Source organism: Anarrhichthys ocellatus, unplaced genomic scaffold (genome assembly GCF_004355925.1).
Source record: "Anarrhichthys ocellatus isolate YVR2014 unplaced genomic scaffold, GSC_Weel_1.0 scaffold10, whole genome shotgun sequence".
Lineage (NCBI taxonomy): Eukaryota > Metazoa > Chordata > Actinopteri > Perciformes > Anarhichadidae > Anarrhichthys > Anarrhichthys ocellatus.
The window spans coordinates 2,733,071-2,747,561 of record NW_022280040.1 but is presented as its reverse complement, the minus strand read 5'-3'; the positions used below and the strand labels follow the sequence as shown (position 1 = coordinate 2,747,561).

General features: G+C 41.4%; 1 protein-coding gene across 7 annotated transcripts in view; it reads left to right on the top strand.

The window, feature by feature from the left end:
• neto1l (neuropilin (NRP) and tolloid (TLL)-like 1, like) overlaps window positions 1-14,491 on the top strand; it is a 61,018-nt gene that overhangs the window by 26,081 nt on the left and 20,446 nt on the right. For 6 of the 7 annotated variants that reach the window (XR_004212833.1, XM_031849773.1, XM_031849771.1 and 3 more), the window contains exons 5-6: window positions 13,549-13,590; window positions 13,885-14,012. Coding sequence is in view for 6 of the 7 variants with exons in the window: in XM_031849773.1 (XP_031705633.1) it covers window positions 13,549-13,590; window positions 13,885-14,012 (170 nt within the window). In the remaining variant the exon portion in view is untranslated. Of the gene's footprint in view, window positions 1-390; window positions 3,277-13,548; window positions 13,591-13,884; window positions 14,013-14,491 lie in introns of those variants that run through there. The other variant, XM_031849776.1, reaches the window with a different exon arrangement.

Here is a 14,491-nt window from a genome sequence, read left to right as displayed (position 1 = left end):
ACTGACTGATTATAGATTCAGCTTGACTGTTCGGCTCCTGCATCAACTAAGGATATCAGTGGAAGGGGACAGTGCCACTGGATACTTCCTAAAGTCACAGTCAAGATTATAGTAAATATTTCACTAAATGCTGTCACTGGGAGCCAACAGCAACTCCTGACTTTTTTTTTCAGTAACAACATGCTGTACATTCATATGTGTTTATCAAGTGTAATGCTGATGTTCAGTTCTCCATGTCCACCGTCTTATTCTATAGCAAGAGAAATCCATTGCTAATGGTAAAATAGCTTATGAAAGGTGACAATGCTTGGTTTTTTAAAATTTTCTTTATATGAGTGCTTTTCCGACCGCGATGTGATTGTCCATCAGCAGACTGGACCGGCAGCGGTCCAGTCTTATTAGAAGGCATTTCAGTGGTCTTGGCTGACTGAAATGATGAGCCTGTCACCAAAGATGCATCCATATGGGAGCATGTCAGAACAGTCATAAAAGCATTGACGGCAAGCGGTACGACAAATTGGAACATCTGGGCGCTGAAAGCCAAGCATACCACGCAAATGTTATACACATGCAGTGTGGGTACTAATGTATGCACACATACTTATGTTTCATACATAGAAACATCAAACAAATAAATAAATGAGGTTCCTGCATGACCCCTGTCTCTGGGTGCTCTTAAGACACAATATGATTGACCACAACACCATAACAACCTCATACATCACTGTCCTCTCAATGAAATCAGTGCTGGGAGTGATCAGTCATGTGCAGAGATAGGGGTGTACGGAAATTTATTGTGTGACACTGGAGCAGCTTTCTCTTACAGCATGATGGTAATGAGACTGCAAAAGACGGACACAGCGGTGCGGGTGGATTTCAGTTGATAGTTCATCACTTGCTCAATGTGCATGCTGATATTTGTTGCTGTGCCAACAGCGACTTAATCAGGTGTCACTGCAGTGAGTGGAGGTGTATTTATGTGTGGAAGCCTATTTGTCTGTATGAGAGAGTGGATGGATTTAACATCTTGTTTTGTGGTAGTGAATAAATCTGATGTCTATTCTCTTTTGAGGGTGTTGATTTAAAGGAACAGTTGGACGTTTTAGGAAATACGCTTTCTTGTCTGTACAGTGAATATGAAGCTACGTGCCAGAAGCTGTTTAGCTTAGCTTAGCACAAAGTCTGGAAACGGAGGGAAACAGCGTGAATGGCTCTGTCTAGAGGTAACAAAATTCACCAACCAGCATAACACTGCAACATGCTGTTTGTAGTTTTTGGATTAACCAAACGAGATGTAAGGGGATAAATTAGTTTTAGAGGTTCTGCTTGGCTGATTCCATTACCTTCAGACAGTCATGATAGCTGTTTCCCCCTGTTTTCATGCTGTCTTTAGGCTTTGCTAAGCTATCAGGCTGCTGGCTGTAGTTTCCTACTTAACATACGAGAGCTGTATCGATATTCTCACCCAACTTTCGGCAAGAAAATGTTAATGTTTCCCAAAAGGTCAAAGTATTTCTTTGAGAGATGCTTGTGTCAATGTAAGCTAAATGTGCTATCTACCTCTCCAACTTGTGGTTCAAATTAATTTACATTTATGTTTTCTATGGCTTGCTAACCTTTAAAACAAATTAAACACACATTCACAACCCCAGTTATTTGTATTTGTCATGACACAGTATATTTAAATGCATGTGTGCATGCCCTTCCTTTGAAGTGCTAATATCACAGTATTTTTTTTATTGATTATTGGCTTCCAGTGCCATCAATAAGTGAGATTGCCATCTTAGATGAAAGCAGAGTAACCAACAGTGTAAAAGTACAGAAGTGCTGAGCTTTTAGAGCTGGATCAGTGTGAAAGAGGGATTGATACTCAAACATTCTGACCTGCTCTGCTACGCTGTGAGTCCAGGTAGGAAATGCTTCACTCAGCTTTTTTAAGGGGTAAAGCAACTGTTAAAGAAAGCATGTCAAATGTGGGACGTCTGCAGTTGCTTCTACATTTTATAGTTTCTGTGTTATGTGAATTGGCTCTCGCGGCTATTGAGCACATACAGTATTTATCTCAAGTGAATCTATGATGTGCTGAATCGGTGCTGGTGCCTACAGATTCATAGGCTCTGTAACGTAAGGTGAGACAAGAAAGGTCCTCACTCTTTTTTTGCACAAAAAACTTAATGATCAAGTCTTTTTTTGTCAAACTGTCAATACTAGTAATACACATTTAAAGGAATTAAATACAAGGTTCAAAATGATTTAAAATACTTAAGAATGTGGGTCTCTAAAGCCACTCCCATTTCAAATTGAGGCATTTCAGCTGTTTCCTTTTTCCCAAATTGTTGGCGAAATGAAGTCCAACACTGCGGTCACCCTCCATTACCCTCTAGTCTGCTCTGCTCGGAGTTGTTTGGAACAGTAAAACCTGAGGTTGCCAGTGTAAATGCAGTTTTCAGTGTGCAGATAGAAATGTAATATATATTAGTACGTGACTACAGTACCACCCTGCCCTTCTTAAGCATCCCTCCCCCTCTCTGTCTCTGTTGATTGCATTTACTTATTTGGATATAATGGCCATGACTCGAAAATACGCTATGCTGCAAGGAAAGCACTCAGCCTGGGTATTTGCCGTCATTATGTTTAACCACTCTGGGGGATTACTTACATGGCAATTCCATGCAATTTCTTATTTATTGTGACATTTTGACATTGTGATCACAAAAGGAATTTTCTTTTTCTTGAAATAACACCCAATGAAATGAGCGTTCCAGTTGGTGCGAAGCTAGATTTGGCAGTTTGCTGCCAGTCACCCTGTCAAACAGTCTCTCCAAGAATAATTTGCTGACTTGCGTAAATATGTTCTGCCTGTTGTGGCCTTAATGCACAATCAGGATTGGTTGGCTAAATTTAGCAGGAAAAGTGTTTTTGGAAATAGACTGCATAGACAGAGTCGGGGAGGGTAAGAGCAAGACAGAGTTTGAGAAAGACAATGGCCCCTGGAACAATAAGTACAGAATATTACTTTTAGTACGAGCTTATGATTTGGAAGGGGGAAGATGAATCCAACAAATCCAATTCAAACCTACTTCTATTGGCATGAACAAACAGTTATGTAAAAACACCACATACAGGAAAAGAGAAAATCAATCCAGTTCAGTTTGAAAAAATGGCCTTATGTGTCTCCATACAGCTGCTGTTTCCAACATTGGTTGAAGAGACACCAGCCCTGCATGGATTATCCTCTGGGCTCAGTGGAGAGAGACTCAGTCAGACCTAACGCAGGTAGCCCACCACACTGAATATTCCCATTCTGATTCAGCCAATTTAACAGCTCTGGTGTGTCCCAACAGACAGTGGTCAAAGTAAAGCAGACAGGAGATCAAAGCTTGTGGGTTTGTGCATGTCAGGGTCTAGATTATCAAAAACAAAAAGAAAGAAAATGTGATAGTGTCGAGATGTGTATGAGTATGTGTGCATGTGGTTGCGTGCGAACTAAACTATGAACTGTTAACAGCAGGCTGTAAGCTGCACACAAGATGTTAGCCCCCTTTTGTTGCAGTGTGATATACAGCAATAGGTCTTATAGGATTTAGTACTTATATTTGCTATAATAAATATTTTGCAATAAGTGTATTCACAGTATAAGGGACGTTTGTAGTTAGGAACTCACATATTCCGCAGCTCCCTTCAGTTTTAGAGAGCATCATTCAGCCCTGGTTTTGGCTGGTCTCTAAAACGTAAATGCAGAAGAGGCCAAAATATCCTGAATTTTAGTCCTGAGAATTGGTAAAGCTCCAAAATCACGGGATCTTATATTTCCCGTAGTGCATCTTTTCCTGCCTGGTCAACATCCAAGTCTTTCTGGTGACATAACAAGGGTTATTTACTCAGGCTAGACGAAGCTCCTTTCAGAGCCACAGAAGACATGAACTGTTTTCAGAGGCTGAGGAGTACACCCTCTGACTAGTAAACTGACTCTGAATCAGTGAAGTTACAGTTTAAATGTTATAATTGACTGTACAAAGCGGTATGTGTGTTAAAGCGTAATCTGCTGCTGCTGGAGGTCTCAATGATTACTTTAGGATACACATGGATTTATTCACCACTGGTGCAATATATTTATAGAATGGTTATAATAGCCATTCAACAAAGCCACTGTCTAATTTAATTATTGTATTCATTATTATACAAAAAGGTCAGTATTTGCTGTTTTCTCAAGTGCTCATTGTTCAAAATCTCTCTTAGATTACTCTTCAACATGTTACTCTATAAATGCCCTGCTTGTGTACTACAGTAGTCTACAGTTTACAGTAGTAAACTGCCCTCCATATTGCCAGCCTCGTTACCAGAAACAGATCTTAGAAGTAGCTGTTGTAGTAGCCCGTGCGTTGTAGGGATTATGTTCTCAAATGGAACATGAATGTTAGAAATGTCTCCAATACGGCTGACAGTTGTTATTGTTACAAGATCTGTGGGTTTTACAGCTTTCTCTGCCTCTGGTCTCATGGACAGTTTCCTTTAGAGCTCTTGTTGTGCTACACAGCTGCACTGGTGGTGTATCCTTAATGCAGCTGTAACAGCAGTCACTTTGGTGATGGGGAAGGGAAAGAAACCGTTGAGTTTTTGAGGCCAAAGTCTCAATCTGCATCTTTCTCCCTGTTTCTTAATCTCTCTCACATAATCTCTCTCTGCCAGTCTTTCCATCTCTCTCCAACCACAGATTTAAACGCCTCTACTCACACTCTCCTTTATTTTTTTGCTCTGCTCACTGATGCAGTCTTTTTAAAGGCTAATGTTCCGCACACAAATTCACCTTTAAATCACATTACTTCTAATCTTAACACAACGTTACTGTAACTGTTACTGCGCTAATGTAGCAAGCAATTTGTTCTGCATTCCTCATTTAAATCCACTTTGTGTTTGTATTGGCCACTAGCTAAAGTGCGTTTGACTGCAGTTTTTCACCCCACTGGGTCAAATTGTAGCCAGTTGTTTGCATAGAAATGTCTGTGAGCCATTGATTTCCCCCCCATGGGCCCTCTGGAACAGATGCAGAGCGGCAGTGAAAAGTGAGTCTGCTACCTCTCATAATTCCATGACAGCGAAATGAAACACTATCTAAAGAAAGCAATCAGACTCTCAAATTACCTTTCTTGGGGGTGCATTGTTTGCAGATCAGCAGAACTGTCTTTGCTCTGTCCCTTTATGTCATTGTATCTCTCTCTCTCTCTCTCTCTCTCTCTCTCTCGCTCTCTCTCTCGCTCTCCCTTTCAGACACTCTGTGTGCAGTAATGAGTGGTAGAGTGGTGACGTTGTGTTGATTTATTGCATGGTTGCCCAAATGGAACCTGGATGGAATGTGTCTTTCATTGGGGTGTCATTTAGATAGAAACACCTGTGATGCCTAGAGGGACAGCTAAATTCTCCATCAGGAATAGATTCCCGTCTGAGCCATCACTACGTTAAGTAAAACAGATACACAAACGAAATTCGTGAGCACTCAAAACAAAATGTGCACTCGGCATTGACAAAGCTGCACAGTCGCAATACACAGTTTTAAAATCTGGTGGCCCCATTACCCACAATGCAATTCACCTGCTGGATGGGTGTGTTAATGTCGCCTCGAGCCTCTAGCCTGAAGCAGTAATGAGGAGCGAGCTGCAGAGGTCTGGTAAGCACACTTCTTCCTAACTCCACACCCCCAGGTTTCTTGCATTTGCAAACTTGCAGTCTTCAAACCCAACCGATGCTGACTTAAGGCAATTTCTCATATTTTGCACTTTTTTTAAAAACCTTTTTTCATATACGTATGTAGCAGTACTCCCTTAAGACCTGTAAACAGACTTTTATGTGTAAAATCAGTGTTCTTTTTTTTAAAGGCAAAGCTATTGAACGAAGGTTGGGACATGATCTTGAGGTGTATGGCACATGTGCAGTGTAACTGGACCTGCGAAGTTGGTTGATTACAACAGACAACACTAGAAATAAAGGGATGGTGTCCGCTCAGGTGACAGAACTTTTTGGTTACGCGTGAACGGATGGCGGCCGATATACAATAATCTATTTTCAAATAGAAAGCATTTGTTTATGGTATTTTATTGAAGATGTTTTTTTTTAACCTGCCAGCTTTGTGGAGGGTTATAAAACACTAGCACTAGTAGCTAGTAAATCCTGCAGATGTACAGCTAAAAATATGAAGCCAATGCAGCAAAGCACATTATTAAACTTCATCAAAATGAAAGCTTGTCGCACCACAACGGTGACAAGCTAGAGGAAGAAGCATCCCCAGATGGAACATTAGCTAATAATGCTATCCCAGCATCCGCTGAACCACACGGTTTCACAAGTGTTCAATACCATTCATAACTGTACTCCTAACTGTCCATAACTGTTGCCTGAGATGTAAAGATCACTTAACAAGCAAGCTGGTCCTTCCTCTATATTTTGTTCTTTTAAAACTCCAGTTATGGAGAATTAAGCTACTCCAAACAAAACATATGATCGCCCTTTTAATTCACTGTCACAAATAAAACTGCCTAAAAGTAAGAGAGTTAAAAGTCCTGCAGCATACCCGCCTGTGAAGACACCACTACACCACTGCAGCATACTAATGCTCAACCACACATACACACACATTCAGATAGGGTACATTGTTCGCAAGGTGCAGCGTTGCTATGTGCACTCGTCTTTGTTTCCCAGAGGCATTCTGGGAGGAAGGAAGGCGAGAAGGAGAGCAGTTAACAGTTTGGCCAATGGAGGAGATGGAAGAGCACACACACACACACGCATAACTATGGACAAACAGACACACAGCCACAAACTGATTTTTGAAATCCATCACTGTTTATGAAGGTGCAAGATGAAGTGAAACTCCATCCCAGCGACCAAATTCCCTGCTATCCTCTTCAAGCCAAAATCTTGATGGGACACTTTCATTCAATATGGCATATACACTATGAGTGTATTGGTAATTGCAGTATGGACCAAGCTCCAGCAGTAAATGTTACAGCAACAAAATAGAGGGAGATGTGAGGACAGAGAGATGGATTCGTGGGCAAATGAGCAGATTAATTAACAAACAAGAGGTTTTTTTTCCTACAACGGCAATATGCTCAATGGGCTGGAGACAAGAGTGAGATTTTAGTCAATGAAATCAAAACTAATTAAGGAAGTAAATGAACAAAACACCCAGTTAAAGACATTACACCACATAGTTTTTTAGAATGCAATATATTGTACCCGAACAGAAATCTATTACTGCAATTGTGCATCTAAATGTCATATCATATCAATGATACGTCATGTCAATGTACATATAGTGGAATACCATAGAGACAGAGAGAGAGAGAGAGCTAGTGATAGATGGATAGATAGATTTGACCAAGACACTGTATCCTTATCTACTTCAAGAACTGTCCTACAGCTGCTTCCCTTATGAAGATCAATAATGTATTGCATGACTCATTAGTCCACACACAAGTGCGGAGATCACACAGTTCTTGTAATCTATCTGAAATGCTGTGACAGTTCGTCCTCCAAGCTCCGACAGAAGATCTCTTATTTTTAAACTGATACCATCTGGATACTGCCGCTGGGACACACAGTATCGGGCTTAAGTGCCTTGCTCAAGGGCAATTGAGTCATTGATGGCTGAGATAAGGGTTGGGGTTACTCAGCAGCTATTTTACACTGAGATTTCTCAGCTAAGCTCCTCTCACTTAGTCACGCATCACATTTTGCGTTCAGCGTATGATAGTTTTGGTGACTGTATAAACAGGTCAATGACAGGCCGTATTAATGCCTGTTTGGATGTGAAGCTGAGTTTAGCTTGCCTGAATAAACAACAGGAAAATTGTAATTCATGTCACTTTTGTGCACCTTAAGCACGAGACACACTCCTTTACCTTTTCCTCTGCAGACTAGTTCAGTACAGTTCTTCGCAGGATCGTTGGTGTGTAACTGGTGTTGCACGTTGCGTGGCGTTGGGCTACACATCGCTGCTAATCGCTGTTTGGGGCACAGACCCAGCTCACTGGCCATGACACCCAGGGTGTGTTGAATCATATCAGTCCCCGACAGATCCTGTGGCCTCCTCTTTTCACAGCTACTGTTCTGTGTAGTTGGGTTGTCATCCGCACGGTCAACAAAGCCCTTTCAAGTGGGTATTAGCTATATAGATAATCTCTACAGCACCATTTGATCAAAAAAAGGGGTTTCACAATAGCCTTTTGTTTGCTCAGGCAGTGTTTTTGAATAGTCCAGTATGTAACATGCATGTTTGTTCTGGGAGTTGAAAGCTGGGTGACTTGCTAGAATGAAAACTGCAGACACGCACTCGATTCAGGGAACTGTGGAAATATGAGACAATCACCTCTGCCAAAATTGTGCTTTGGCTGTGATTGAATGGGATGGAAGTAATCAAACTGGAAAACCTTTTCTTTTCCTTCCACATCTCTCTGTACCTCTTCATCTGTCTGTCTTTCCACTTCCATCCACAGCTGTGTCGAGTGTGATTAATGACAGCCATTCAATAGCTTGATCAACCACTTTAGCAGCGATTGTTAATCAGATGCTTATTTAAATGTCACTGCTGAGCAGCTGAGAGGAAATGAGGCCACTGGGAAATTGTTTATCTGTGTGGGCTGGTTATGTGTGCGCACTCTGCATGCTTGTGTCCTTTGGTTTCCTGGAATATTGCCACACATTGATAATCATGAGTCTCCTTCATATGCTGTTTAACACACATTGGGCTTAGCAGCTAATACTGAAGGGATGCAGTGGAGCCTAATGTTCAATTCCGAATGAGCAGTAGTGTGTCTCATTAATAAAACATTGTGCCTGTATTATGAAGAGCAATACATCTGGGATTGTACAGTTACTAGAAATTTACATCTCCTGAGAGTTCTGCAATGCTCTGTTTCATTTGTGTGCATGCGTGCGTGCGTGCGTGCGTGCGTGTGTTTTCTCAATAAAAGACTACACCAAACGAAACCAATCAGGGCCTACTCATCATTTGTTTCAGATTTTTTTTACTAGAACACATTCCTAATGATTATTTTTATGTCTGGCTGCCAAACTGAATTACCGTCGCCCCACAGCAAGCATTATAAACCTGTTTTTGAAGCAATATGATGAGGAAATTTAATCTGGCATTCGAAGCTGCTTGTGTTTTCTTGTGGGGGCATATGCACATAACTTCTGTAATTTCTGCTCTGTCTCTGTGCATTTCTCTGACTTTGCTGGCAGCACTTTCTTACACAGGTGTATACTTGCATTGGTGTGAACATTTTTGACAGCATTTTGCTCTTTGAGGAGCTCAATATGTGCATGAACGGTGCTGCGGGGCAACTTAAAGTCTCTGGCTTTAAAGTGAGCATTTTCTGTGTTGCAAAGGGTAAATACAGTAAGCCCCCAGAAGATTACACTCTTAGTCGAGCTTTATGAAGAGAAGAGAGGGTGTGGCCTTGTGTGGATGTGCTCTGAATTCAGCTCAGTCAGGCAAAGCCATTTATACAATGCAGTGGCGACTACTATCGAGAAGCTGCAGTGTGAATACAATGGAAGCACATACAGCGTGCTCTAGTGAAATTTCTGTCTGTGCTCGCGTTGGTGTGTTATTATGGTATTTATTATTCATCGTAGCAACATACGGCGATGCTTTTGAAGTTTCATGTTCGATCAAATATTACACAGTGACCGAGCTTAGCCTAAGGCAAGGTTGAATCCCGTTCTGTGAAAATAGTACACATCATTTATTTTGGTCATTTATTTGGTACATCAATCATTTTATCAATCCATGTAATTAATTTAATCGATTAATCAAGGAGGGCAGCGAAGGAGAGAGGGGGTGATTGATGACGGAGGGGATGGAACTCACCTGATTGAAATTCAGGAGCAAGAGTCTAAAAAGGTCAAGGGTTGCATGGGAGGCATTTATAGGCACAGCAGCCCTTTTAGTGGGACCTGTGTTGCCATGTTAAGAATAGCCTTTATCAAAAGTGTGTGTGTGTGTGTGTGTGTGTGTGTGTGTGTGTGTGTGTGTGTGCCTTCATACATCTTGCATCTATTCCTCTGAGGTTGCTTGGCCTTGTGTTCATGGTAGGTTAAGTGATGCCAAAGCCCAATAATAAATCTCTGGCGCAACCAGGACAGCTGACCTGAAGGTCACTGTTTCATTAACTGTCTTCCACTTTGATTTTCTCATCCCTCGTTCCTGTCTGCCTCCCTGTCGGCCTACCTGCTAGCTACACACTCTGAAGCATCCCATGGAGGGCAACATGGAAAGACATAGGAAGGAGGCTGTAGTTATGCTAAAAGAAAATGTGCAGGGATAGTTCGATATTTTTGAGGAATACACTTATTCACTTTCTTGCTGAAAAGATTGATGCCACTCTCATATCTGTATGTTAGATATGAAGCTATAGCCAGGAAACAGTTAGCTTAGCTTAGCTTTGCGTAAAGACTGGAAACAGCTAGCCAGGCTACCCAGAAGCTCAATCCACCTACCAGCAAACTCACAAAATAACACATTGTATTTTTTGTTTAATTGTTGTTTGTTTAATCCATATAATTTTTTCAAATTAATTTATTACTCTCTGACAGATCCAGACTACCTGTTAACTTTGTTTCCAGTCTTAGTGCTAAACTAAGCTAACCGTCTTCTTGCTCCAGCTTAGATTTATCGTACAAATACTGTGGTATCAATCTTCTTTAACTCTGTTGAAAAAATAATTTCTTCAAAAGGTTTACAGCTGAAATTATTATGTCATGCTTTGAGTCACTTCTGTGGGAACTAATAAACGAGAAAGCGTTACAGTAGTTAGCAGCACTTTGCTCTTGGAAGAAGAAAAAAAGTCACTGTCCGTGTTAAGTTTACAGCTCATCACCTCTCCATGTGGAGAATGGCCACGTGGTTGGATTTGTTTGAACTGTACAAGCAAACATTGCTTTTCCCAAAGACAAATTAAATAGTTATTCAGCTTTTTATAGTTCGTATCATTTGAGCCTTAGTTGAAAGCAACAATTAATCGGGAGGGAATCGTAGTGTAAGCCTCAGGAGAAGCTCTTGAGTAGATTCCAAGCACCTCCTCTGACCGCCTTTGTGTTCACATGAATGTTTTACTAAGTACCATGTTGGTACTGAAAGCGCCAGGGAGAGAGGGATTTCTGCAGCCTTGCTAGATTTGTTACAGGCATTCAACTGGCTCTTCCTCTTTTCACCTTAAGTGGAGGTTGGCTTCTTCTGATTCCCCACCAAAGCACCGCTGAAATCGGGCCAAGAATCGCTCTCCTTTGATTATAGGTTTCATGCAGCAAGTGCCGTTTCGTTCAAAAATCCTGTCACCAGGACGTGCAGTGTTGCCAGGTATACAGGTCTTGCCCTTCATGTCCTGCGTACACAGTAAAGCTCTGAGTCATGTCTAGACAGAACAATTAGGGCATACATACAGACAAAATAACAGTGACATTTAGGCAAGGTGTTCACGCTGTGCAATCAGACCTCATTTTCCACACTGAGCTCAGTCACTGGTAGCCATGTCTCGAATTGGCAAGGAACAATCAGATTTAATGTGAAGCCTTTTTTGTATTTCCCATTTTCCGCAGGCCCTGTCCTCAAATGAATGCAACCCGGAGCTCACAGCTAACGGCGTATCTTTGAAAGCACAACTGCTCTGTCACTAGGCTGGAAAGAAAATGGAATCAGCAGGAATGTATTGAATGCCGAGGGGTGTTTTTATGTCATAGCATGGCGACAAATGTGGCCTGCCGTGTCGTTATAGTGGAATACAAGCTCAGAAATTGATCGAAGAACAATTGTCCTGCTACTTTAATAGTTATATATTATTTCCTTTTATCGCATTGAAAGCTGAGGCAGAACTATTAGGTAAAGGTTTTAAATATGTGAGAGGAAGGCTATGAACTATGAAATTAAGGTGAACTGTAATCAAAATTCACTTTTACATACACACAATGAATTATTTCAAAGTCATTTTCTTTGGAGAAGCGGATATATCTGACATTCTGCCCGAGCGTGGTTGATAAAAACGCACAATCATCACTGCACAGCACACGCAGAACTGATGACGTGAAAGAACGGGAGAGTTTGTTCAAGAGTCAATTTCTGTCTCGTGTGAAGTCATCCGAGGAGCGATATTGAATCTATGGGGATGAGAGACTAGACTGTGATGTTTCACTAGCAAGACGAGGTAACACACCTCAGCGAGGCCGGGCCTGTTGATGTAATTTATTGCAACGTTGTAGAGAAAAAAAAATGTAAAAAACCTTTTCGCTTCAAGCTGACTTTCAAAACTTCAGCAGAGGCGTCCCTTATCTTGTTTAGCCGACAAAACGTATGGCCTCAGCTTTGTTAAAGTTTCTTTTCTTATACTCGGCGTGTTGAAGTTTGGTTAAGGATTAGATTCGTACTCCCCAACGGTCTGCTAAAATTTTCTGAAACCTTTCTTGAGGATATTTCTAATGTTTTTGCTCTTCCATTTATCTCTGTTAAGCTTCAGTTCTGTTTTGTTCAGACAGTGCAAAAGGGAACAAAGATAAACTCAGGGGAGTTTTTATTCATATTTAGTGTGTCAGTCCAAAAAATATTATCCCTTTGTATTCTTATCGAGACTTGCAATCGGTCCTATAAGTCAACAGTGACAGTGGACTGGCTGTTATTCCCCCAGAAAGAAAACGCATGGTTTGTACAGCTATACTTTGTCAAAGAAAATGTATCTGGTCCGATTATACTAAACCTAATTAAGCCAAATTACTGTCAAAGTCGCTGTAAAATACAGCTGCAAATTCTAGTGATTAGCATGTTGAATCGAACCCAAAGAGAACATCTTCTGCACAAGAGTTTGACCTTGATCCTTGAAAATTGCTTGCAAAGCCTCTCATGCCAGTAAATGTGGTTGATTTGAACTAATAGCTCTAATGAGGGTATTTTACATAATTTTAGGGGAGTGGGGATACTGTGGGGAGCTTATTCTCTTCATTTGGTTAGCATGAGAGTCATTTAGAGTAGGTTATCTTTGGTTAGAAAACTCCCACAGACTTCACATGTGCCTGGAGTAGACTTTTACACACATATACCTCAATGTGTGTAAAAGTCACACATTGATGTATATGTGTGAAGAAGTACAGGATTTAATTACTCTATCAAATGCAGACTGTATGCACATGCAACGTGTCACATTGTTAGCCACACTAGCGCCACCACTTTGGTCCAGACTGAAATATATCAACAAAAAGTGATTGTCATTCAATTTGGTACAGCCCTCATGATTCTTGACTTTTCATCTAGCACCAGCGTCAGGCTAGAATTTGACGGGCAGAAGACAACATGCCAACAGCTTTCTGTAATTAAGGCGACTGCAAACTAGAGGGTGTAGCAAAGCAAAAATAATTTAGGAGTGAGGGCAGCAATTTGTAGTTTTCTCTGGAAGTTCCTCTGTACATTGTTACACCTGGTTGTATTGCCTCTGTGCGGATCCTGACTTTGTAATCATGTATTAATAATGAATGCCCCCCACCCCTCCTCTGCTCTCTCCACAGATCCGGACTTTGCAGACATGGGAGTCCCCCCACCTCTGCCCTGTAGGTATACTCCCTCTCTGTCTCTCTGTCTGCTTCTGTGTCTTCCTCTCTCTCTTTCTGTCTTTATCTCACTTGTTATCACATTCACACTTTCTTTTTTTTTTTTATCTCAATAAGCCTATTCATGCTGTGGTTCCTCCAGTTATTTGTATTATTTGCGTTCTAGTTTTTTAAAGTATGTCCAGGTGTGTAGGCTACCTGTGTGGTATTTGTTAGCTTGAACTGCACATGCGTGCATACAGTATGTGTGCATGTGTGTGTTTGTGTGTGTTTATGCATATGCGTTTGTTTCAGCCTGTCAGTATGACATGGTTGGTCCAGAAGGTATCGTTGAGTCCCATCAGATCACCAGAGACGGGAAGGCTGACGCCACCGAGGCCGTCGACTGTAAATGGTACATCCGCGCTCCGCCGCGCTCCAAGGTTAGTGACGCTAAGCTACGCTCCCATCCAACTGTGAATTACATTTACTGCCAAATTTTGAAATGTCACACGAAGTGTGAAGTGAAATTGTATTCCCATCAGTTTCAGACAACAAATTAAGAAAAAAAAACTGCTGTTCATTTGGCAAATACTGCATATCTTCATTCATTCATTCCAAACTTTCAGCTTCAACTTCAAGACTTTGCTATGTATTTTTCCTATTCATTTTCTGTTTCCATATAGCATTCCTTCACACACGCAGTAAGATCAGGGGTTGCAACAGGAAGCTTTGATATTGCATTGAGGTTTGTGTGCAGATGTTAGCGGTATCCTAATGTGAGTGTTTGTGGCTGTGGGGGAACTTGTTCCTCTGCTGGGGTCAGGCAGATAGGCAGAAGGGTTTACTTGGGGTATGGCCCATTTTTTAATCAGCAAGCTGTTGCCAAGAGGAATGGAGAGGGGGGGGGGGGGGGGGGGGG